Source organism: Sander vitreus, chromosome 13 (assembly GCF_031162955.1).
Source record: "Sander vitreus isolate 19-12246 chromosome 13, sanVit1, whole genome shotgun sequence".
Taxonomy (NCBI): domain Eukaryota; kingdom Metazoa; phylum Chordata; class Actinopteri; order Perciformes; family Percidae; genus Sander; species Sander vitreus.
Window position 1 is genome coordinate 18,058,125 of NC_135867.1, and position 24,396 is coordinate 18,082,520.

A 24,396-nucleotide genomic window follows, 5' to 3' on the forward strand; every position below is an offset into this window, starting at 1 on the left:
TTATGACATATAGGGCCCACTGGCTGACTATGAATATATTGTCTCAAGAGATTTCAGTCTGTAAAAGGAAGGTGAGGTCTTTTTGGGAGGTGAAAAATGATTAGTATTTATTTTGAACATAGAGTAAGAGATAGGATTAAGTCAGACCTGTAATAGGTGTGGTCAGAGCATTGCTCATGAACCTGAACGATGATGAAGACATGTTGGAAATGGGAGCGGATGGCCTTTGGAGTGAAGGGTAGGGCGCCTGGCTCCTGGAACACGATCGTCACGATGTCGTTGCCGATGTGTCGCTTCCTCAGCAACTGAAGAGGAAAAACAGAGACACAGAGAGATTTAGGCCAGAGTATTTATAGTAAACTAAGAACGAGCCACATCTAAGTGGAACCTTGTTTTATGTCTCAAGAATCTACAAGAAAGGTTGTAAGAAGCATTTAAAGAGATTACTCTTAATAAATTAAAATAGGTTTTCTTTAATTTCTTGAAGAAGGGAGATGAGATTATTATTATGCTTTACTTATCACCCTATTTACATGGTTCTATTTTAATGGATGTAATTGTATTGTTGTAATGGTTATGTTATAGCTACATTATTTACTGTATGTAGTCTAAGAGTAAACATTTGTTGATTATATGTATTTTTTTTTAAAGCAGACCCCAGGGGGAGTAGTTGCCAAGGCAAACTTAATTTGCGTCCAAAAAAACAAAACTATATAAATCAATGCTGCTAATTTAAATAAAGGCTAACTTGTGAAAAGAGCAGTCCAAAAGCTAACTAAAATGAAATAAATAAAAAATGATAAGCAGCTGTAAGTATTCTCTAAAATAAGCTTGCATGCCCATGACCATGCTGTTGCTATTGTTGTTACCACAACTAAATACAGAATTTTATAACTTAAAGTTCACTGATTGTGAATTAGGAAACTTAGAAGAATACTTCTTACAAAATAAAAAAAAAACTAGAACTGAAACTAGATTTAACTCCCCCCACCCCACTTTATTAAGCTATAAATACATGACAATCGGTTTCTGCCAAAAACCAGACAGTTTAAAGAGAAATCTCAGGGCTTTGTCATTACGATGTTTTGTTTTATTTAAACCTTTAATCTTAATATTAGCATGTCATGTCCAGTCTTTTTATAAGTGACAACAAACAGGCTTAAACCGTAAACTGCACATAAAGAAGTGACAGTCATCTGAACAGGAAGCCTGTCTGAGAGGCGACAGTGAATACCTTCATGGTGGGAGTTAACACTTTTATGTCATGCTTGTTGCGGAGTACAGAGCCTTTTTCTAAAGCATTTCCCAAAAGCATGACAGTCTGAACAGAGATGGGTAATAATGGTTGTACCAAGACTGATGCAATTTGTTTTTACGCATAGAGGTGAAACATCTGGGTAAAAAAAGTGTCATTCTGTGAATTCCAAAAGATGAACTTGGTATTGAAAAATGCTTTTGCAACACAAAGGACAGGAGAAGGAAATTGTATGTCATGTAACTGTTGAAATATTACCTGTTGTGTGTTGTTGGCTGTGTAGGGCAGCATAGTAGACACATGAAACATAATCTCATAGTCCTGGTAGCGCGTATAGAGGGAGTGTGTCCCAGTTGAGTCGGCTACACAAGCAAAAGACACACAGAAACACACACACACACACACTCACACATACACCCGCACCCACACCCACACCCACACACACACACACACATCACACATCACACATCACACATAGAGACAGACAGATAGAGATTTAGCAAAATCAGTCAACTTCCATGAATGAAAGACTAAACTTAAACTGTCACAGTCAGGGTGAAATTCTGTCCCATTTGCTGTTCTCCGCCGCTCACAGAAGGGAAAACAGCTCTGAGATAATCAGCAGTGACTATGCTATTTTGCAGGCATCACTCAGATTACATGTGGCTAGATAGGAGTTATCTTTGGCTTTCAGTGGTGCACTGATGCCCTTCGGATAATGGTCCTGCGACAAGGTGAGATACAGCCAATAGATGCGGGTGTGGTGCAGTTTTTTTCAGCTCACTCTTGTTGTCCAGCTGAGCTCGGTATTTCTCCCAGCCCTTCAGCCGCACGCGCCCCCCGAGCAGATCCAGGAACTCCTCAAAGGCCGGGCCGGAGCTCTCATTATTGTACATGTCTTCCTCTGAGCTCTGCCCGGCGCGACAGTACATCACCCCAACCTTTCGCTGGAAATTCAGCTGCATTAGAAGACAAAGAAGCACAGAGTTTATAATTAGCCTGCTACCAAGACCTTTCATCTAATAGGGCATTCTGATCGTTTGACATCTTACTTCACAGATCAAAAAGCTTGTCTAAAAGGTTTTTTGTTGTAAAATGCTACACACCTGCACAGCACACATTACACTATTAAACCTATCAATCTCCTTTAGTTTTTATGCCAGAGTTCAGGCTGCACAATGTTTAAAACAGGGAGTCTTTTTGTCAAAGTTGTTCATTCCCTTTCTGAAATAGTTCACCTTAAAGGTGGAGCTAGTGGCTATCTGGTGTGTGTGGGTTTAAATGTTCAACAGCTTCTGCAATAAAATGTACAGGGTCATAAAAATAATGTTTCTATTTATATGATAGGGCTTAATTAATTATGCGATCATCAATAATCTATGATTATTTTGGCTGCAGCTTCTTGAACTTGAAGATTTTCTTTTCCTCATTTCATTAGTTTCGTTTCACTTTTTCATTCATTCGTGTTTGTCAAAGTAAGCTACTTGAGGACACGACTTTGGGCTCTGAGAACTTGTGACAAAATTGTTATTATGCTGAACATTTTGAATTACAAAATGAAATATTCATGTACAGATCAATCATTAATGAAAAATAAAATAAAACTGAACCTAAAATAATTTTCGGTTTGTGAATGTTTATTTTAGGAAATATGAGAAAAGAAAAACAAAAAACACAGTAAATGACACAGTAAAACAAAATGCAGACACGTCATACAGACTGAAAAGGTAAAGCTGAAGTGACAGCTTGTTGCCATTTTTATAGTGCACAACATGTTTTACGTCAAAAAGTAGCCTATATCAACAGAAGAACCCATACTTATCGTGTCACTAGGTGGTCTAAAAGAGGAGACTGCACTATTCTGTTGCAGATAAGTGCCTTTAGCTAGTCAGCCTGGTCAAACAATAGATGATTATTGGATGATTATTCCATACACATGTCGGCACTAAACTTTCTTTTCACTGCTATCTACAGTGTATGTTGTATATATGTCACTACTGCTTCTACTGCTTTTAACAAATGGGTGTACTTTTCCAATCTTCAAACTGCATGCCCTGTTTTTGTTTTGCTGTATTTTAGGAAGCCTTCTGTAACAACTTGGTCAGGGACTACAGATAGAAAATACAATGAAAATAGGATGAAAACATTTTTACCATGTGTAGTTATTCATTATTCTCAAAATAAACTAAACAAAACAGCATGGTGAGTGATCAGCCATCGTAGTTGAGAGAAGAATGAACAGATATAGATAACTGCACTTTCACACCTAAACCTACCTGATTGATCACTGTGGAGGTGTAGACTTCAGAATGTCAGCTTTTCAACAACAAATGTTTGTGTCTGACCTTTGAAAAAGAGCTTGTTGCTGCTATTTGTCACTATCCGATATCCTGACACATACAACAATCTTTAGTGTCAGCAAACGTAGTGTTACTCACCCCCTGTTCATCCAGCTTCAGCAGGGTGTCCCGGACCTTGGGGGAGTTTGAGGCCAAGCGAAGGCAGTGCAGGTTCAGTTCAGGCATGATGAACTCCAGCAACCTCTTGGGAGACAAGCCTCGAGGGGTTGTGTGACGAGCGGCGGAAGGCACAGACTCCTCCAAGATGGAACCTCGCAGTGTCTTCATCTGAGGAGACGATTCACAGTAATCACATCCAGTCAAATCAATTTTACACGCACTGAACTGGAGAAGAGCTTTGAGGAGATAAAAGTGCCGGTTTACCTCTGTGGTGCGAAAGATGATTCTGTAATTGTACTGAGCTCCGCTGGATCCTTCTTTCTCATCTCGACGGAAACTGATGGCCACTGGACCGAGGCGATCGTCCATGCCGAAGAAATTCTGGTGTTCTGTGATGACAATACATGTAAATGCAACTGCGACAGTGTTGGGGTTAAAATAGGATGAATATGATGTTCATACAGAAATGTACAAAAATTCTTAGGGTGGAGAGTGGGGCTGACAAGCAATACAATTTGGACCCTTTCCTTAACTGCAATACCCTCCCCCCAGGCCCCTAACATATCAAAACAATATATTTATGGTGAACAAGTACATAACCCTACACCCTTTTTCTTACCTCCCCCTCCTCCCTACTAATTTTTGCACAGTACCTAAATGATAAGGTGATTAACCGGAAAATGTCTGAACATGTACTACACGTACCTTTCATGTAGAAATATTTGCGGTAGTAATGGGCTCCCAGATCTGCATGCTCTATAAAGTAGTTGCTCTTGCCCTGCTGTTGGACGTGACTCTCTCTGGGCTCTTCCAGGACCGACACTGCATCGTTGGGGGTTCGCAGGCTCGACCAGAGTCCATGCCTCCCCTGGGATTGACCCAGACCCACCTGCTCTTCTCCCCCTGTCTCATTTCGGAAGTGGGGGCAGCTGAGCAGGAGCTCGTTATCATTGCCATCCCCTTCGTCTAGCAGCAGCGACTGCTCAGGGTCATCTGCATTCAGCCCGTTGCCTCCCCCACCCTGCGCAGGTGAGGACGGGGTGGCTTGAGAAAGGGGGCGCAGCTGGGAGGCGGCTGAAGCCCCTGAGGTGATATTCTTTTTCCGTCCAATGCTGTCTCTGTTTGTGGCCGCCTCGGTGAGGTCAAACAGGATGCTCTGAACATCGTAGTGGGCGAAGTTCCTCACCCAGGCTCCGCCCCCGATGTTGTCATACGGACCAGGTTGAGGGATCTGAGGGGGTTTGGTCTTCTTACTCAGACCTTCAGGCTTCGGCGGTTTGGCAGGTTTTGGGGAGTCCCCTGTGGAAACAGACAGACCCCGAAAGAATCCATCAGGTTCTGGAGGGTTGCCCTGCAGTCCCAAAAGCAGGAAAGGGTCTTTGAAACGGAGGGCATTTGGACTCAGGGGCCCCTGGTCGTCTGTGTTCAGCTCCTGGGCTTGAGTCTGTCTCTCCAGTGAGGACAGGCTGCCGTATTCCCTACGTAGCAGCACACCCCCGTCCCCCTGAGCCCCCGCACCCACCTTCTCACCAACGCCCCGAGCTGCTTTCCCCCCTGCCTTCCCGGAGGAGTCCAAGTCTCCTAAGGTTACATCGCTGTTACTTCTCTGCATGACGTGGCCCCGGCCCACTGACCTCAGCGTCAGTCCCACACGGCTCGGAGTGAGGCTGTCTCCATCAGCTCCATCAGCCTCCCTCCTTGGCGGCCACTCCACTACACCTGCTTCTCGTTTGTGGTCAAAGTTAACAGTGGCAATAGTCGGCCGCATGTTCTGACGGCGAAACTTGCGGACAAAGAGGTCATCTGACTGCATGTTGCCTTAGAAGCCTACTCCAGTCTAACAATCTTTTCCCCACTCTTGTCCAGAGCTTTCCGTTCTTCCAGTTAAATTTCTGTCCTAGTCTCTATGGTGCTGGTGAAAAATGGGAGCACTGTGCGCGAAGATGAAAAACCTCTCTGAGTGAAAGCAACAAATATACTCCTCATTCACACCACTTAAGATTGGTAAACTTTCTCAACCCTTGGGCTCTCGTATATGTCTCTGTGAGGTGCCACACTTTGTTATCACAAGTCAACAAGTTCTTGAGTGTAAATGAAGAGGATTGAAGAGAATATGCAGCTGTGTCCCGTTGCAGGGGTCCGTCCAGGTGTGCAGATGTGTGTTTTGGTGGTGCTCCAGTTTTGGGGGGCTCCTTTCTGCGGAGTAAGGATGAGAGGATCATCACTGGAGCATGAGTCCTCTGTGTAGGAGAGGCTTTGTTTCTATTAACCCTTCTAACATGGCATCCATTCATCTGCACTCTTCAGTGCCTGCTACTTCCCTTTTGGTCTGGTCCACTGGCCACCTGTAGAACAAAAGAGAAAGAAATGTCTTTTTCAACCTCATCTTTCCATTCACCCACAGTGCTATCTTAATCAACAGCTTTATATTCAACCCATAGCAGCTTGTCAGTGCTTACACAGAAACACTTTGTGGAGAAAAATGGTTTTGATAGTTTTGAATCCCAACAACAAAGCAGTGGGCAGATCTGACATGTTTTATTGTTGAGTGATGCCTTGCACCTCTGTTTTCTTTCTTTATTATTCTTTCCTTTACACACTTTCCGTTACAAAGTATCCCTAAATAGTTCCAAAGCAGACTTAATGCTCACCACATCCACCCTGCACACGCTCACAATAGACAGTACTAACACAGGGGAGAGGGTCTTCCTGGTTTACAGACACTTTTACAGCCAACATACAAGAAAAAAGTGTAAACTGTCTCTCACCCTCACATACGTTCACACACAAACAGTGTGTTCTTTCACTCCTGCACCAGTATTTGAAAGAATATAGAAGAATAACAACACAAACATTGTTAATAGCTACCGATATAGTGTTTTGGAACAGCTCTTATAATATTTTCTAAGTCAATACAGTTCTGAAGAGTCATTTAAAGGCAACCGTTTTGTGCTAAAGAGTATGAAGCAGTGTTCTTCCCCTTTTTTAAGTCCCAAAACAATTCATTATTGTAAGTTTTGACTGAAACTTACCAACAAAGTGGGTTTTGTTTCAGGTACAGATCAGCCTGTTTCTGTCATCATTTGTCGCAGATGCCCTGTCTTTGACCAAGCTGACGTCTATCAACTCAAGCCGAAACTATTTGTCGGTCTCAATAAGGTATGAGGCTTCTTCCTGTCTAGCTTTTTCACATGAATCTCCTCTCTCGTGCTTGCAGCCTAAAGAGCAGGTGCAGTGGTGCAGAGCTGCTACCAGAAAAGCTTGACACATATATACACACACACGCACGCAACGTAAATGGGCTACAGATTAAAGTGAGGAAGTCGCAAGAAGTTTTTGTTTCCCTTTCTTGCCTGCTCTCACACTCTTTCCATTCCCTCACAGTAAGAGAATTTATAAGCACACTTTTCCATTTTGCTGTGAAAAAGCCAGTAAACAAAATATTATATATTATATAACAAAATACACTTATATCATCTAGAATACATTCTGTGACACTGGAGGGGCTCACTGGGAGCAGGAAGAGTTGCTGACTGCAGATTTAGCCAGTTTCTCTCAACATTTTTATGTTAATACTAAAATGGATCATGTTTGCCCTTCAAAGAGAGTAAAAAGGCTTGTATTATGCTTTGAAACACGTTATTGTTTTGTATTGTCTGATGCTGCATTTGATCACTTTCACCACTGTCTTCTGTGCCTGTTTTCTCATTATTGTGGTGTTGGACACATTATAGAGAACAACAGCCATCCAAGTTTTTGTTTTGGAGCACAAAAGAAAGTATGAATGTTAATGTTATCAGGGCCGCAAACATTTCAATTTAGTTTGCAGTGAGAGTCGGTATCTGGGAAGTCGGTGCATTTTATGAGTAGTATTTTATTACCCACTGCAGGGGTCAAGGTCATCACTCCTAAGAATTTAGTTTAAACGTTCAGCAGCCTAGTTCACAATTTAAAAGCATTTATATATGAAAAGCGACGCCAATAATCATGGTCAGTGATGAATAATCTCCACACATCATAGCTTTAATGATGCTGATTAATCACCCTGAGTTCACTGAAAAAGCTGAAACTGGCGCTAACTCACGGGATTCTGTTTCCTAGTTTATGATGCTTTTCAATAATTTCTATTTGGCAATAGGCCTATATTTAGTTAATTGTTGTGACAGCCACCTGAAGGCATCTGCTCCATCTCCAGTCTAACTGGATTGATGATGTCACTGTCAAGCCACAATTAGCCATGGCAGATCCGCTGGTTGCATCGGTTGCAACCAGCATCAGGCTGTTGTAAAGTAGCCTCAGAACCATACCAACACTCCCGTTTTTCCCCGGTTTCTCCCGTTTTTTAGCCCCATCTCCCGGACCCCTCCCTGTTTGTTATTTCTCCCGGAAACTCCCGTAATTTGCATGGCCCAAACTCCTTTATCAATAATCGGACCAATATGTTTGTCTAATGTTGACCAGTTGCCAGATCTTGTATGAAACACATCCTATTCACACACCATATACAACCTAGTTGCGCAGTTGATCTCTGCGCAAGCTTCGCGGAAAGTTCAGACCCGAAAGCGAGCTGATAAAAAAGGCAGGTGAAGGCGGTGTTCCCGCAAAGAAATCGAAAAACAGTGTTGGGCCCAACAATTTACATGCATCTTACCTAGTCATGTCGACAACCTCCACGCTTTTTGTAAGGTGTGTCGCATTGATTTCAATGTAGCGCACGGCGGGAAAAATAACATTACCCAGCACATTAAAACACAGCGGGTCTTACAGTACACTTAACAGTGTTAAGGTCGCGCCGCCTTTGCCCCCTCACAAATCTCCCGGATTTTGAAAACCAAATGTTGGCAGGTATGCTCAGAACCCTCCCTGTTTAGGTGCACACCTAACAGGTTGTGTTGAATAATTATTCTGCACATCAAAAGGCGTGTTGGAGACCAACACATTGAAAACAGTTAACACAGCTCCACGAAAAATTGTGAATACCTTAAAACTTCTCTCCCTCAGGGCCCAAATGTGGGTGCGCCAAGGGGGCCTGGCCACAAGTTATCTATTTAAGAGGTTTTTTTTAATTTGCAGTTTTACCTGAGTCAGCAGCAGCTGAGCTTGCTGCAGATTTAAATATCCTGTAACAAACTGTTTATCCTGCTGTAATATTATTTTCACACACGTTTCAGATTTGTCAGCAGTTTGTTATAAACATGATTATGCATGTGCATGTGGGTATCCAGGGCAGCCCAATATATTTGATCTGAAGCTGACTTGTTTTCTTTCAAATAACAGCCTGGGCTGTGTGACATTAATATTTCAAAGTCTCCATAGAATGGGCAAACGTGTTGGAAGGACACTCTCTTTGACGATACCATGGCAACAATCACATTCAGGTTTTAACCACTTACATCAACAATAATATGCATTTGAGTTTGGTGGTGTGGCTCTGTTCATGCAATGCTCCGAAACAAGGTGACACAGACGGTCTTTCAGCCTATTATCTCCCCGGCAGAGCTTGAGACACACAGCATTTGATGGATTTGAGCACATATGGGAAGAAACATACAAAATCCACATAAATCTGAATGCTAATACAAGAAGGGGCAGGGAAGGTGGGGTTAAATTACTGGATACAGGCATGATGCACATTTATGTATGCAAGGCCATGGATTTTAGAACTACTGAGTTCATATTCCCCCTCTGCAACCTACCTATCTATCTATCAAAAGAATGCATTGTTTAGGGCTGTCAAAATAACTTTGACAGTTAATTAATTAATAACGCGCTAAAAAAAAAATAACGCAGATTAATCCATTCCATATTGACGTTTGACCCGGAGCCGTTCTAGCCACCATTCGACTTTAAAATGAAGGAGGGAGACGAGAATGTGCTGCCTGGATCATTAATTGGAACATTTACTTGTAAAAACCTTCTTCCTGCCAACCCTGGCTACCGAAATCTGGTGCCACTGATATGTCTGCACTTCTCTCTGATGCTCTGAAACAGACGATACCGGCAACACAAACACCGCTGCACGTGACCCTAGTTAACACTATACTCGACAGCAGCTAACGTTAGCCTACCGCTAGCTAGTAGCTGGATTAAACACGGTTAAAATGCTGACAGCTAACGCTAAACGGTGTAAAGTTTGACTGTGTTTTACTGTAGAGGATTCAACACCGGGATGTAACAATCTGCAGCTGCCGTCAGAAAAACAACACAGACGATGCTCATTGAAGCTGGTAAACTACAGCCTCGTGGTGCATTTGAAGTTATTGTAAATGTCCTTTTCCCATCTGGTGGTTGTTTTTGTCGTTCAACAGCAATTTACTAGTGAAATAAGTTATTGTTATTATTATACATTATTATTAAATCATTTAATTTTGACCATATGGCCTTAGCAATAAACAAGCCGTTCTTTAATGTCACCAAATGTTGTTTAGTACCCTTTTTTTTTTCTTTTCTTTTTTTACTTTCTTAAAAAGTATCGGTTCAGGCACTGTTAATTATGTATGTGATTAATTCCGATTAATTAATCACAGAGTATGTAATTAATTAGATTACATTTTGTAATCGATTGACAGCCCTATTTTTATCACATTTGTATATGTTGATTTCATTGTTAAATTATATTTACTGTAATTCTGAAGCCTTAAAGAATTATCTGCAATGCCAGGAATGTAACGCCGGTGGAGAAAGACTATAACCTGTTATTTTATTAAATTAATTTATTAAATTGTAAATGATACAGAGGATATGACCTCAGTTGTAGCTCTGGATCCGAGTGTATGCAGATAGAATGAGTGCCAAATGTTTTTTATGGATGATTAGTGTTAAATAGGCTGCGGTCTTATGTGATTTAACAATATGTCCAGAAATGTATTAAATGGACTATAAAATGACTTCCTTGTGTTTCTGAACCAACATGAGGCTTGATTATGTTCGCTTCAAAATGAAACAGAGATGCTGCAAAAGTGGAGTGATGAAAAATGCAAAACACTTCTTTATTTAACACCTCTGATTGCTCCAGGCTTCTTCCTCTCTGACAATTCAAGACATTTCTGGCCATGTGTGGTTTCCAATCTGATACACTGAGCACTGGGTCACATAGGGAAGACTCTGTGCACCGTCTGTATGGTGCCAAGGCTGCTGACATTAAAACCCTGCTCATGTTTCTTTCTGGGAACCTGCGAATGTTCTCAAACACCATTACCCATGTGGGCACAAGTGATGTTTGTCTACGCCTATCTGCAATTATAAGGTGCGGCATCATCAGAATGTTTCACAAGGCCTTCAAAAGGTGTGAGCAATCAATTTTGTCCGCTGTCTCGAAGTGGGAGTGTAGATTATTGGCAGCAGGTTCTTTAAAAATAAAACACAGATTGCCTTCATGTTGTATCAACAACAAACTGAACTACCAGGGTTGGCCAAAAACACTCCTGCTCTCCACCAACACATACGTACAACGTGGGTTGAACTTGGGACACTTATCACTCACCGCCCTTGTACAAATTACAGATTACTGAGCTTCTTAAGACCCCCGACCCATGAATCAGTCCTTGCTTCCATAGCAACGTGTCTAGTGCCACCCTATTTCAATGTGGTATTCAGTCCTCCAGTGCTTTATTGTTTATTCTACTTAGAAATTGAAATGGCTCCACATATGTTGAACAAATCCACGACATGATATTTGTGTCAGTGACTCTGGTCCTATTCCTTAGCAAACTCTAACAACAAGGCAACACGGACAAATGAGGCAGAAATATTGCGTCGTCATGATTTAGCTGCTTGCTTTTCTTGCTAACACAAGATTATGGTGGTTGACTGAATAATCTTTAGTTTAACACCAAAGTTATTAAGAGATAGTGCATAGATGTTGTATCCATAGATCTTTATGGGTTTGATGGTTGCAGGAAAAAGGTGGTATGCAAATATAAAAATAACTGTAGGGCTACAGTCGGAAAATATAATTGTATTTCTCACAATTCAGCTGGATGCTTAGCCTAAAAAACATGCACAAAATGAAAAACATAAGGTTGAAGGTGGGACATGCATCAGGAAAAAACACTAGCATGTTTTTTTTAGCCATGCTAACATGCTATGCTAAACTACACTGTTGAACATGGTGAACATTATGCTTTAGATCAGCCTGTTAGCATTGACAGTGTGAGCATGTTAGCATGCTAAAGTTAGCATTTAGCTAGTCTCGCTTTGCCAGACACTCCTCCAAAGTGCCCTGAAGGAGGGTCTGGCTATGCAGAGATCTGAGGAGCAGTCAACAATAGTCCTCATAAATCCACCAAATTTAAAATTCCAACACAAAGAAAGTGGAAGGAAACGGAAAATACATGCATCCGGCGGAATTTCCTGCAGTGCCGGCGCAATCCCGGGAGTGGAATGCGAAGGATATAGACTAGTATTTAGCTAATAGCTGTGCCTGAGGATAGTCTCATAGAGCTGCTAGGGAGGCTGCAGACACTTTGTGTATTAAACATTAGCGCAATGTATGTACTATCCAGTACATACAGCCCATGTTAATTTAGTGTAAATTCTTAATCTACACATGTATTTCGGTGCCATTTAACCTATCTAACACAGCCAAGTTATATTAGCAAACTTTCTATATTTGACACTTTAAATTAGTTTGACACCAGTGATATTAATTCTTAATTCCTAATTCTCTCCTCAGATGTTGCAGTTTTTTAGGTTCTTAATTGGTTAGGTCTGAATTGTAAACAGCTTTGAAGTGGAACCACACAGAACTTGGATCACCAAGTTATTTGCATGATTCACATCTACATAATCTATCTGGTGTTTCAGCATCTACAGTATCTAATAGGCTACAGTGTTATTAAGTTATTTTTCATCTGTGTTTACCATTGTGTGAGGGTAATAAACACATTCCCTTTGAATCAGAATCAAGTACAGAAACAGAAAATGACACTTTGTGAAAAGGAGCCAAACGTTTTAAAAGCAAGACGAGAGATTTTCTTACCATTACTGATATGCAATTGCTTCAAATTAATCTTCACTGGTCCAGACTTTAAAATACGTATTACTACCCCACCGACAGTGACCTTCCTTTTGAATAGAAACTGTCCTCTGTCTGTTACCGCTATGGAGAAGTGTGTAATATACCTTACGTAGAAGTACAAAGTGAAGAGGAACTGAAGTGTTTTATCCAGCCCTCTCAAGTTTCAGCTCAATTTATTTGGGAACCCGTTGTATTGTAAATATATTTTCTGCTGCATGCATTAGCCTGACAGTTTAACTGTAATTGTACATCCTCCCAACATAAGAAGCTTTTTCAACTACCTTTTGATCCAAAAACCCTAGAAAATTATTGATAACCAGCCTGTTTTCTCAGGGTATTTCTAGCTGAACAGTCTTATACGTTTAAAGCAGTCTGGCCTAAACCAAACCCTAATATGATCGTAAATGGATCATTTCGTAATAGCAGGACTGACTAAGTGGCAATAAAAAAAGAACGTAAGGATATTATGAATACTTGAGACAATAAACAGTAACGGGAAGCTCTTTTTTCTAAAGCTTTCAGTACAGCTAATTGTACTCTGATTATAAGCGTGCATGGCTTTTGTTCTGAGGATGCTGCATCTCGCTGGTTAAAACTGTTTCCAGAACAGGACACAATAGCATAACTTCAGTCTGGATCTCTCTAAATACTTCTGGCATTTTGAACTAAAAGGAACCTGTGCAATATCTGCATCTTCTCCTTATTCCAAAACATAAAATATCTGATATCTGGTAGCAACACACAACTATCCTTTCTCCTGTATGCAAATACTCTGTACAGTATAGTTGCAAGCAGTCGCCCACGTTCACAGTGCACACACATTTCTCCATATCAGTCAGCAGAGCAGTTGATGAAAACCGTGCATGACCTCTGATGCTCCTTGAGTCACAACTCTACCGCCACATCAACAGAAACTTGACCATTCACCTGGCTGCTTAGCAGGAACCACTTAAACACTTTGTATTAAATGGCTTTTTTGGCATGACTTAAATCTCCATGATCTGGTTGTTTTGTCATATGTGATAGCTCCATATGTCATTTGTGTCTCAACAGTCTAAATAATCAGTCATTCTCCTGCCTTTTATCCACACTGACTGAAGCCGATTCCCCATATGAATCCAATCACGGATCATTCAGACTATTTCATAAAAACAGCTGCAGTCTCAGCGTCCTGTGTGGTGCTATTCAAGCATTGCATCAATAATAAACTGAATAAAACTGTGTCTTCGTTTCTCTCTTCTGCCACAGGATCAGTCCAGAAGTGAAGCAGCTGATGCTCTCCAGGTTTGCTTTTAAAGATTTGGAGCATTCACTAAAACACTTGCTGCCCTCCGCAGATCCTCTCACGATACCAGAGCCGGTCTCCGTCCTAGAGAAACTCAATAATGCATGTAGACATCAGTGTTTAATCCTGCATCTCAGAGCTTAAAGCTCTGTTAGCAGCCATAGGACAGTCATTATCTCAGCATTGTGCTCACATGCTCTAGATAAACTAGACTTAATTTTAGTGCTGAAAAAATAAATTTCTTTATGTGCTGAGTTACATCATGCTCACCAGAGGTGATGACAGCATCAGGTCTGCCTGAAACCCCCAGAGCAGAAAGGAAAATTGTGAAATGACACTGTGGAGCAGCTTTTTTTTATCATGCTTTTAAGGATTATATCTCTTTGTATACTGTTACTTCCTTTGTTTTTTTGCACCACATTCACTTTGAGTGGACATTACTGCCCAGGGTAGATGTTTGGTTTAACTGACGACAGTAAATGAGGTCCACTTCCATGTTAAGTTAAGGACAAGGTTAACTGTCCTATGGTGTACTATGTGAGGATACAAAGTGAAGTCAGATGAGTGTCCTATTAAACATACAAGGTTTTGGGGAAGTCATGGTCGCTTGACTTATTTTGCACTCGCTCATGCAAGTCTGCGTCCTGTGAAACAGGAAGAGATGACTGACTTTTGAACCCTGAGAGGATGGGTGTCGTCATTGTTTCTACTCGACACTACTCAACACACACCTATGGCAGACTGGCAGCCACACTGAAGCATGAATGAGCTGCCTTTTGCTGTCTGCCAGTAACTGAAGTCAACTTAACCGCAGCTTGTGCGCTTTAATCATAATTAACACCGATGTTGCATGGTGAAAGAAAGATTGTGTCCTGATATACAGTAGATGGTTGAGATTGGAGCCATTTTCTCTTCAGGTGAAGCTGCGGAAATCGGCTTACCAGCTTAGCAGCAATTAGATGAGATCTGTGACAAAAGTTGTGCACTTACTGCAGCCTTATCAACTCTATCACATCAAACTGCAGCAACTGATCAGACTTGCAACTTAATGTTGTGCTTGTTTTCTTTCAGAATTGAAGACAGAAGCTGTGAAACACACCGCATGCCTCCACATATAATTCTTTCAAAGCAGCAGACGGTTTTGACACAACGTGACATTAAAATGATACATAAAGATGTCGAAACCAGCACTAACACTAAAGTCCAGTTACTGCACCTCAGTGAATATCTAACCAGATGGGTAAACGTCCAGTTTGACAGTCTGTCAGCTGAAAGTCAGCTGCTGTAGTGTCGCTGTCTACCCGTGTAGTTAAAAGCTGCCCTGCCAATTCTTAACCACAAGGTCTAAATCAACTCCTAATAGTGATTGATTTTGGGAAATTTAAAGCCAGGCTCAGTCTCACTCTCATGTATTGATCCCAAGCAACCCTGTTAGGTTTGATATCAGGTTGCATCCCTGCTTTGCTGCAGAATGTGTGACACTATACTGACCTGGCTGCCACCTTGCTTTTAAGAAAGTAAATGTTTATTAATGTGGCAGGATCATTGATTACTGATTCAGAAAACAAGTTCATTCTAATGCCCAACGCTTTCTCTAGGCATCCTCAATCTACCCCCCCCCCCCTTTTTACCACACTGCAGACAGTGAACTGGGCCAAGTCCAGAGGCTGCTAAGTGGATGGCACTGCAGCACTCTCTTTTTTGTAATGTGCTTTATCTCTCTTTTTCATTTAAACTGTTTGCAAATGTCAGTCTGAGCTATTGGTCCCCAAAGACACATAAGCTCAACAGGCCGATTAAAAAAAGAGGATTACTGTCAAGGTGGCTGCAAAGAGAGCAGGTTTTTGAAGGAATTCATTATTTGGACCAATATTTTTGCAGCGACAGAGACTGGCACTCCAGCCAAGTATGACTGTAACCCACAGTTTGAGCCTGTCATTGATAATCATTCCTTTTCATGCTATGCAAGCCATTCTCCACACATTTTTGCCTTAAATATGACACATGCATCATCACCCCTACTTGACTGTTGCTTTTTGAGTTCTTGTTTTCACAACACTTCAAAGGTGATGCTGACAGATACCACAAGAGCACTTACATCATTTAAATGCGTTGTGGTTATGTCCTTCAAATATGCTGACTGAAGCATCACAGCATAGAAAATGTTAAGCGAATCACACCTTTCTCCTGTCAGTTTTGTTTCAGCTTATTGATGCTGATTGGATCTTTTAGTTTAGGATGATAACCTTGTTTCCCTCTCCGAACACGTTTGTATGCTGTCTGAAAACATTTTTTTTTTACTTTTCCTATTTCAAAGGATTAGCTCCAAAAAGTCTGGAGTGGAAAATATTTCAATCAGTGAAAATGTTAGAAGGACCAACCAGCAAAAAGAGTCATTGAAATGCTGTCTTTGTCTGTATCAGCTCTGCTGTAATAGCGCTGTTGCTATGGTTGTATATGGATGTCAAACCTCCCTCTGGGCTCTACAGAATGATAAAGCATCAATAAAAATAAAAATAAGAATAATAAGAAAATAAAGTCTTCTGCCTAATAAATTATTAATGAGGATGGGCGAAATGGGGCGAGGGTTACCAGGATGTTAATAATTCATTGGTTGGTTGCTCCCTTGTCCACTCTCTGGGATGCACACACAGACACACACTAACCAGAGCTGATTTGTTACGTCTTATATCCAAGTCTGTGTCTGAATTTTTTTGTGCACATGTGCCTCACATCTTATTGTAAACCATTATGGTTGAGGTCATACTGTGTGACTTCAGTAGTGTTTGGTCCAGTTTCAGTTCTTTTTTTGGCTGAACAACAGGAGACAAGGTTTTACAAAGAAAACAAGTTGCTAAAATGTAGAAGATTCAGACACTGTCACTGGGAGTCAGAGCAGCAAATGTGAATGTTTTACAAATCACTGCATGTAGACATTGTTTTGTATTATTTTTTACTCATAGCGGATGCATAATCAGTGGACCTCCCCCTTCGGTAAATGCACAGAGGAAGTATGCTCAAAAAAGCTCCCTCTATAGTATTGTCCATATTAAAACCTAACTTCCTCTTATAATAAATAGTACAACATAAACGTGATGCACCCTGAAATACAAATGTAAGCACTATTGTTTCTTACATAACCTGCGTGCTGTTCTGCCAAAGTAAAAGAAAGTACCTAACTCAGGCTATTGTTTGACATGTTATTTGCCATGACATCAACACTGTGTGCTGGCAGATCACTACCACTTCCTGTGTATCTGAAAATACACCTTGTGACAGGCCATGTGGTTGACGGAGGGACAGGCAGAGAGAGGTTTAAGGCCTAAATGTGAGACAGTTTGAGAGCATGTGGGTCTTTGTGTGCCTTTGCTGACTCTATAAAAGCCTTATAGATGTGACACACTGTCCACACAGAGACAGGAAGAGCAGCTGTCCCTCTGTGTCTGTGTGTGTGCGTGTGTGTGTGACAGGGAAAGGAACTGACCCTCGGCTTCATGACTGCATCTATTTTGTTGAGACAGGGTTTACTGTTACTCCTCCCTCATTAGTGTAACCAGCTCTGAGGCAGAGGAAAAGAGATTGCACAATATTGCTTTAATAGCACTCTGAACTGTTACCCTACCTCGTCTACTTTCAGAGGAAGAGACGCTGACCTCCTTCGCTTCCTCACTTTCCTTATTGTCCGCTGAAATGCGTGCCCATGAAATAGCTGCAGCGCTAACAGTACCCACACGCAATCCACATTTCTCAGCTAAAAATCTTTGTTTATGGGACCACATCTCCGAAAGCTGTCTTCAGTTACTCTAAATAAGTGTTGCTTGTAACACAAATTGCTATAAATATTTGGAGAAATACTGTCTCTTGTTGACTTTCACAGCTCAGGCATCATTAAAGTCTCCACACACCTTTGGCAGAGAAATCAAAGCCTATCCAAGGAGGAGATTACTCCTAACAGGAGATTACTGTTAAACGGATGGCCTAAGTGATAAGCAATTACCTAATATGGATGGTCAACCAATGTGAAATCTTGGTTTCATATCACCACATAAAAGCAAGTGTAGATCTTGGCTATGCACTCTTGTAATAAAGTATTAAAAAAAGAGAGATGAGAGGAGATGGGCAGCAGTAATGTGGATCCACTGCAACTAGTACCTCTAAAACCTGCACCTTTTTCTTAAAGCTAGTGTAGCTAGCTAGTACAAATAATAAAAAAAAAAAAAAAAAAATTTAATTAAAAAAAATTATTATCCAAATGTGAAAAACAAACCTACAAACACACTATTCTGGAGGGCTCATTTTACATCCGCACACTGCAGGCAAGCACTTGCTGCAGTTTACAGCCTCTCTCTTTCCTGGTGGCCTTGTGTCATTTACACCTTCCGACCTACATAAAAATGACCATGCACACAACTGTGGTGATGCAGATGGTGGCGGATTCACTGTGATGCTATGGAGACTTTGGTCATAAGAAGGTGCATGTTCTGTATTTCTGAGGATTTACACTTTTGAATGAAAAACACATGACACAGTGTGTCACCAGAGGACTGCTATGCATCGTGTGAATTACTAGTGTGCACTAATGCTTGCATGGAATGATTCCCTGAGCCATTACAGACAAAGTTTATCAGCCTATGCCTGGAGCCAACATTATTAATTTCTGGTGCAAATTTTTCTTCACTGAGGTATAAAATTGACACATAATCGCTGTTACTGCAAGTGTGGCAATTTCAAAGCAAACCTGAGACACCCCTCCCCTCTCCTTACCCCTCTACGGTCACATCTCTCAGTGCAATCACTGTTTGGCCCTGTAAGAGTAGACAGACAGTGCATCACTGAAAGGTATCGGCTCAAAGTGCTCTTGGTCTCTAACTTCTTCATTAGCACTGCCTTTAACATGTAAATGAAACAGTTGAGGTTGCAACTTCCCCCTCATAGTTGTGACAGAACAAAGAGGCCCTGTCAGTCGAAAATAAATGTGTTGATGATCTCTAATATTTATTGCATTAGCCCAAGAATAGAATATACTTCATTAGGGTATTTTTACACTCCTCTCAGCGCTGGATGTTTTCTGCCTTTTTATCTCTACGTGCCAAGTATGGCGATGACGTGACGTGGTGCGAGTGTGAATGGTTGGTCCTGGTCTGCTTTCAGTGGCTCTGAATACCCTTGAGTGCACTTCTCCTGTAATAGCAACGTGAACAATGAGAAAGAGCGACTGCACCGCTTAATGGTTTAATGTATGTATGTATGTACATAACTGAGAGACAATGTGATTAAGAACAATTAGCTCCAATGTATTTCTGAAAGGGGGGCATTTTATAACATGCAACATGGTATATGTTGAGGGATTTTTTTATACATCTAAATGTGTCTAAAGAGATAGAAAAGTAAGCATTCACAGCAGATGCTTACATAAATATGTCTCATGAAGGCAGCAGCTTCCACATATTTATATTTTGACTATTACATCAGGGTTTTGTTGTTAGAAATTAATTTCTTATTCTCTCTCTTTCTCTCTCTCAATAGAAAGCACAATGATTATCTACTAATTACTATCTACTAACTATTACAACATCATTTATTTAAATGAACAAACTGATAACGTATTTTGTACTATGTTCACCCTTGACTTCACACTCGGCACAGCCAATTTTGTAAGGTTCAGAAAGTATATTAAGGAGTATTATTCCTTTGTGTCATTTTAAACATTTAACATAATTGCTTTGTGCAGTCAGTGGGTGTTCTAAAATCATCCAGGGAGCTTTTTAAAGCTTAAGTCTTTAAAAAGACATTTCAAAAAGACAACAGTAGCCATTGAGAATAAACTCCCCAAATGATAAAAACAATCTCTCTGAATATTTGTCATGCTAATTCATCTCAACTGTGAAGTACTACTCTGCAACGTACCACTGGACAACTAAAAAAGGGCAACAGCCTCGGAACAAAAACCAAAGTGGCCAACAGGGGACAGGTGACAACAGCGAGCACAAGCTAAGAGGATCCACCCAGAGGCTTACACTGCCAGCATCCTGCCATTTGATGAGGAGAAGGCTCCGCCTGTCCAACTGCCTTCCTCGCTGAGCCCCCACCAGGGAGCCTTGTCGGGGTGTAGCCATGCAAAATGGCTCCAAATGAGAGGAATGATACAATGCTGACTCAGACTAGAACAAAATCTGCCTGGTTACTCTGCAAGATGTTTCATCTCAATCTCAATGACTGAGTGTAATACAGATCTTTAGTATCTGTGCTGGATTTTGGACAAATTTGGTTCAAATATTCATACATGGACCCTCTTGTATGGCGCAGCACAAACTGGAAGCACCTTTAGAAAAAATATTTAACCTGTATTTTCCTTGTATTGTCAAGTGAACTGATTGTTGGACTATTGTCAGCTATTTGCTGAAGCTGGCATCAGGAGATATTAGCCCAGATTTAACGTCCTGGACAGTGACTCAATCTTACCGCACAACTGTGATGCTAACTGTGGTCATCATTATTCAGAGTAAAGCACACAAAGGTTATTCACTTCTCCACCTGCATTTCAAAGGGCAAACAACAACAGCATAGCTCTCTTCTACAATTCTTTGTATCTCTCTGTGATTTGGTTTCACGATGATAATGACATTTCTTTTTTATGTCAGAGGTTACGGTTTGCATAAGCAGTATCTGAGGGAGCATTTAGGGTTATTTGAATTGTTCTGCTTGACAATAAGAACCAAATCTGAATCCACAACATGCCACACGCATGTATACACTCAAGCTCTCTTAGCTCGTTTGGTGCAGGAAATAAAAGTAGGCCGATCGATTCAAGAGTCTCATCTGACTCTGCTCCCCTCCTACTCAACCTGGAATAGAACCACAGAAGAAGCCTTTTATAGGAAAAGACACCCCTCAGTTGTAAATTATTGCACTCAAAATGCACAACTCTTGTGCATGTATGCCTATTTTTTTGTCATGGGCACTTCAGTTTATACCTATGAGCTCGAAGTACGAAAAAGTACGGGTAAAGTCAGAGTCTTTTTGGATTTGTTCAGTTTCACATATTAAATGTGTCAAACAACTGTGTCGCCTCCAGTTCCACTGCTGCTGGACTGAAGAACAGACGGATACATTCATGCAGAAACCTCATTAGGACTGACCACCATGTCAAGTATCCAGACCAGATCAAACTCAAAATGTACTCATATTCTGGATGTCACATTATCCAAATTGGAGCAGAAATTATTAGTCAAACTGACTCCAACTTCTTAAATGTGATAGTAAATGATGGTAAACTAAATGTATTTGGGTTTGGACAAAACAAGCAATGTGAATGTCAGCTTGTGCTTTGCAAAATTATGATTTTAGCAGCCAAACTATTAAACGATTAATTGAGAACAACACATTAATCAATAATTCACTGAATAAATTCTGAAATTAAATCGTTAGTTACAGCCCTAATCCAAACATCTCTTATCTCTCATCACCACTCACATACTAATAGCAGGCAGACAGTTGTTGTCATACGTGTAATTGTTTGAGGTGATTAAATTATGGAAAATAATGGAAACCAATTGGCGCTAATTGCTAAACTACTTAACCAATAGAGTGCATTTCCATCAGTTTGACTTCAAATACATGTCTTCAGGAGAGAGGGCAATTAATAAAGCAGTTTTGTTTGGCAAAAAAAAATCTATCATTACATTTTCATAGAGTTAGATGGCAAATTATGGACTACAGGCTTCTGTTATTCTGGTATTAGAAGGCCTTTAAATTGCATTTTGATTCTGTGCACCTTCTCTATCAAATAATACACAAGGACTCAGGATTAAGGTACGGCCAGTGTTTGATTGATACACTGTTTGACTGAGAATTTGACTATTTTGATACATACTAAATGTAGCGCAGTGGAAGACAGCAGAGCCAAAGTCAACCGCAGCTGAGTTAGATGAATAGGCTGCATACTGTTAGCACCAATATGTCAGTGCATTTCATGCAGACACACTTAACATTTACCATAAAGAATAACAGTGGCTACAGTAAAACAAGGTGGACACACAAACACCTACACAATCCCGCATTCAAAGTTGACCCTGATGAAAAACATCACACCCTGCTGCCAGTCTCGCCAGGAACACAAACACAATGCTATCAAGTCACTTTCAGTTATCACACAGCCTTCCTACCATCATGTCAGGTCGAACTGCATTTTATTGTTTCAAATGCTGATATCAACCACAGTGAACACCACAATGAATGAGGATCCATGTGGCTCAATGTAAATTAAATGTCTTTTGAGTGCACTGGCTTATGTAAGCTGGTTGTCTCCCCCCCCCCCCACCCCCCAGTTCTCCATCCCTGCCTTTCTTTCCCTTCAGCAGCCTTATCCCTCCCCTGAAACCCTAACGTCTCGTTGACACACAGCCCCATCCTAAACTGGAGAGTGCAGGGGGTGGTGAGGAAGGGGGAGGAGGCTGACTCCCGCATCCCTCCTTTTCTCTGCCACCTTGAAAACAACACCCCAATTCCGGTTGTGGTTCTCCATTCCATCATCATCACAAGCAGTAGTGTTACAATGCTCTTCATCCACACAAATCCCCCACACACCGCATGCCTGATGGCTTTTTTTGTCTTTGAAAATATGTATTTACAAAAAAAATCCTGCTCCTCTTTTTGTTCCTGCATCTTCTTTCTGTCTCTCTTTCATTCTCTGTGTCCCTCCATCCATCCCTCCCCTCCTCCCTCCACCTTGCCCTCATCTCTGAGTCCTGCAGCCACAAGCGCTCTACAGCAAGGTTTCGCAGTGGCTTCTTGACAATGTCACAACATCGTTTTTAAGACAATCTTGCCTCATTGGAGGGTGCACAATGGAGAGAGACAGGAAAGATGATGGGGGGGCTAGTGTCGGGAGAGGAGGAGGGGAAGGAGGGGGAGGCCGGAGATGAAATGCGACAAAGGTTGCGAGCTGGATTCAAACCTACAATGTCGCGTGTAAATGGCATGCACAGGGCTCACTGAGTAAAATGCATTTTTAAAGAGCTGACAACACAATGGGCAGAGAGGCTGATAGAGGACAAGCTGGGTGGTGGTATGATATTGCCAAGCCATTATTTCATATCCTCTATTGCTCTCATACATTATCTCTGGTTGGATTGTGTGAGTATAAGGGCATATGCATGCCTATACAGAGGTATGTGACATACACGGTGTGGATCCATCTATCTGAATTCATTATCGTCAGAAAGAGGACACAGGGAGGCTGGAATGTGAATTCGCCGTAACCTCAATAGAGAAAGAAAAGGCTTACCTCCACATTTCAGCTCTGCTCGACCCTGCCTTGTTTCATCCTGTTCCTCTCTGCCGACTCCCTCCCCTTCTCTCCCCATGACAGCATTTTTCTGCTATCTATCTCCACGGTGAGGCTCTTTCTCCTCCTCCTTCTGTTCCTCCTGTCTGCCGTTCTCTTCCTCTCTTCAAAAATAAAAATAAAACACGCACACTTCCCGATCTCTGTCTACCGGCTCCTCTATTCTGTTGTTGAAGTCAAGAGGCAGGTTGATTTGTGCTGTCCTCCTCCCTCTTTCTCCCTCTCGCGCTGATTCTATTCCATTCACATCACACTAGAGCCAACCCCCTCTTTCTCCTCTCTGTATCTCTCTCTCTCTCTCTCTCTCTCTCTCTCTCTCTCTCTCTCACACACACACACACACACACACACACACACACACAGCTTTACCCGGACTCTCTCTTCTCCTCCCCCCTCCTCATCTCCTTGTCAGAGAGAGGTTGAGGCAACGACGGACAGCAGCGGCCAAGAGGAGAGCTCTCTGTGTCTTAAGCTGAGCATTCAAAATGCTTTAGTGGCAAGACTGTACATTTAACAGTGTGCTAAATCAAGGACCCAAGAACCTCATATAATAACATTACACGCACAAGCAGAAATGTGGTAGATTAGATGCTGATGCAACATTGAATCAAGATAGTCGCCTCACGAGATTTCTCTATCTTGCTTTTACTATTATATTAATGGAAAAAGAAGTGATCACAATAACAACATAATATAATGTGTTCATTTAAAGCTTCATTTCTCTGTGCCAAAACTGACATTTCTGAGAGAGAGATAGAGGCTCAAAAGCACTCAGGGGCAAAGGTAAAAATGGCAGTGTGTGTGTGTGTGTGTGATTCTGTTTATTTGTAGAGACCTCTGTGTACTCCCCAAACGCAGCCAGTGTGGGTCGAGACCATAACAAACAATCAACCTGCTAAAGAACAATGGGAGCACAGGAATGAATAACATAGCTCCCCTTTTCCTTCCCCAACAGTCACTGTATCGTATAAAACACATACCTGAATATTTGGGTACCACTTAATGATGTTCAAGGTAAAAGAGGGATCATGG

General features: G+C 41.4%; 1 protein-coding gene across 8 annotated transcripts in view; it reads right to left on the reverse strand.

Moving 5' to 3' along the window:
• sipa1 (signal-induced proliferation-associated 1) overlaps nucleotides 1-23,672 on the reverse strand; it is a 37,217-nt gene extending 13,545 nt beyond the window's left edge. For 4 of the 8 annotated variants that reach the window (XM_078266192.1, XM_078266197.1, XM_078266198.1 and 1 more), the window contains exons 1-7: nucleotides 23,305-23,672; nucleotides 4,420-6,059; nucleotides 3,979-4,103; nucleotides 3,694-3,882; nucleotides 2,040-2,214; nucleotides 1,514-1,617; nucleotides 148-305 (exon numbers count right to left, since the gene is read on the reverse strand). In XM_078266192.1, the coding sequence (XP_078122318.1) occupies nucleotides 148-305; nucleotides 1,514-1,617; nucleotides 2,040-2,214; nucleotides 3,694-3,882; nucleotides 3,979-4,103; nucleotides 4,420-5,527 (1,859 nt within the window). In that variant the 5' untranslated portion in view covers nucleotides 5,528-6,059; nucleotides 23,305-23,672. Of the gene's footprint in view, nucleotides 1-147; nucleotides 306-1,513; nucleotides 1,618-2,039; nucleotides 2,215-3,693; nucleotides 3,883-3,978; nucleotides 4,104-4,419; nucleotides 6,060-6,746; nucleotides 6,974-12,694; nucleotides 12,803-18,782; nucleotides 18,805-23,304 lie in introns of those variants that run through there. The other 4 variants (XM_078266195.1, XM_078266194.1, XM_078266193.1 and 1 more) reach the window with 4 other exon arrangements.
• Between the last annotated feature and the right edge of the window lie 724 nt (nucleotides 23,673-24,396).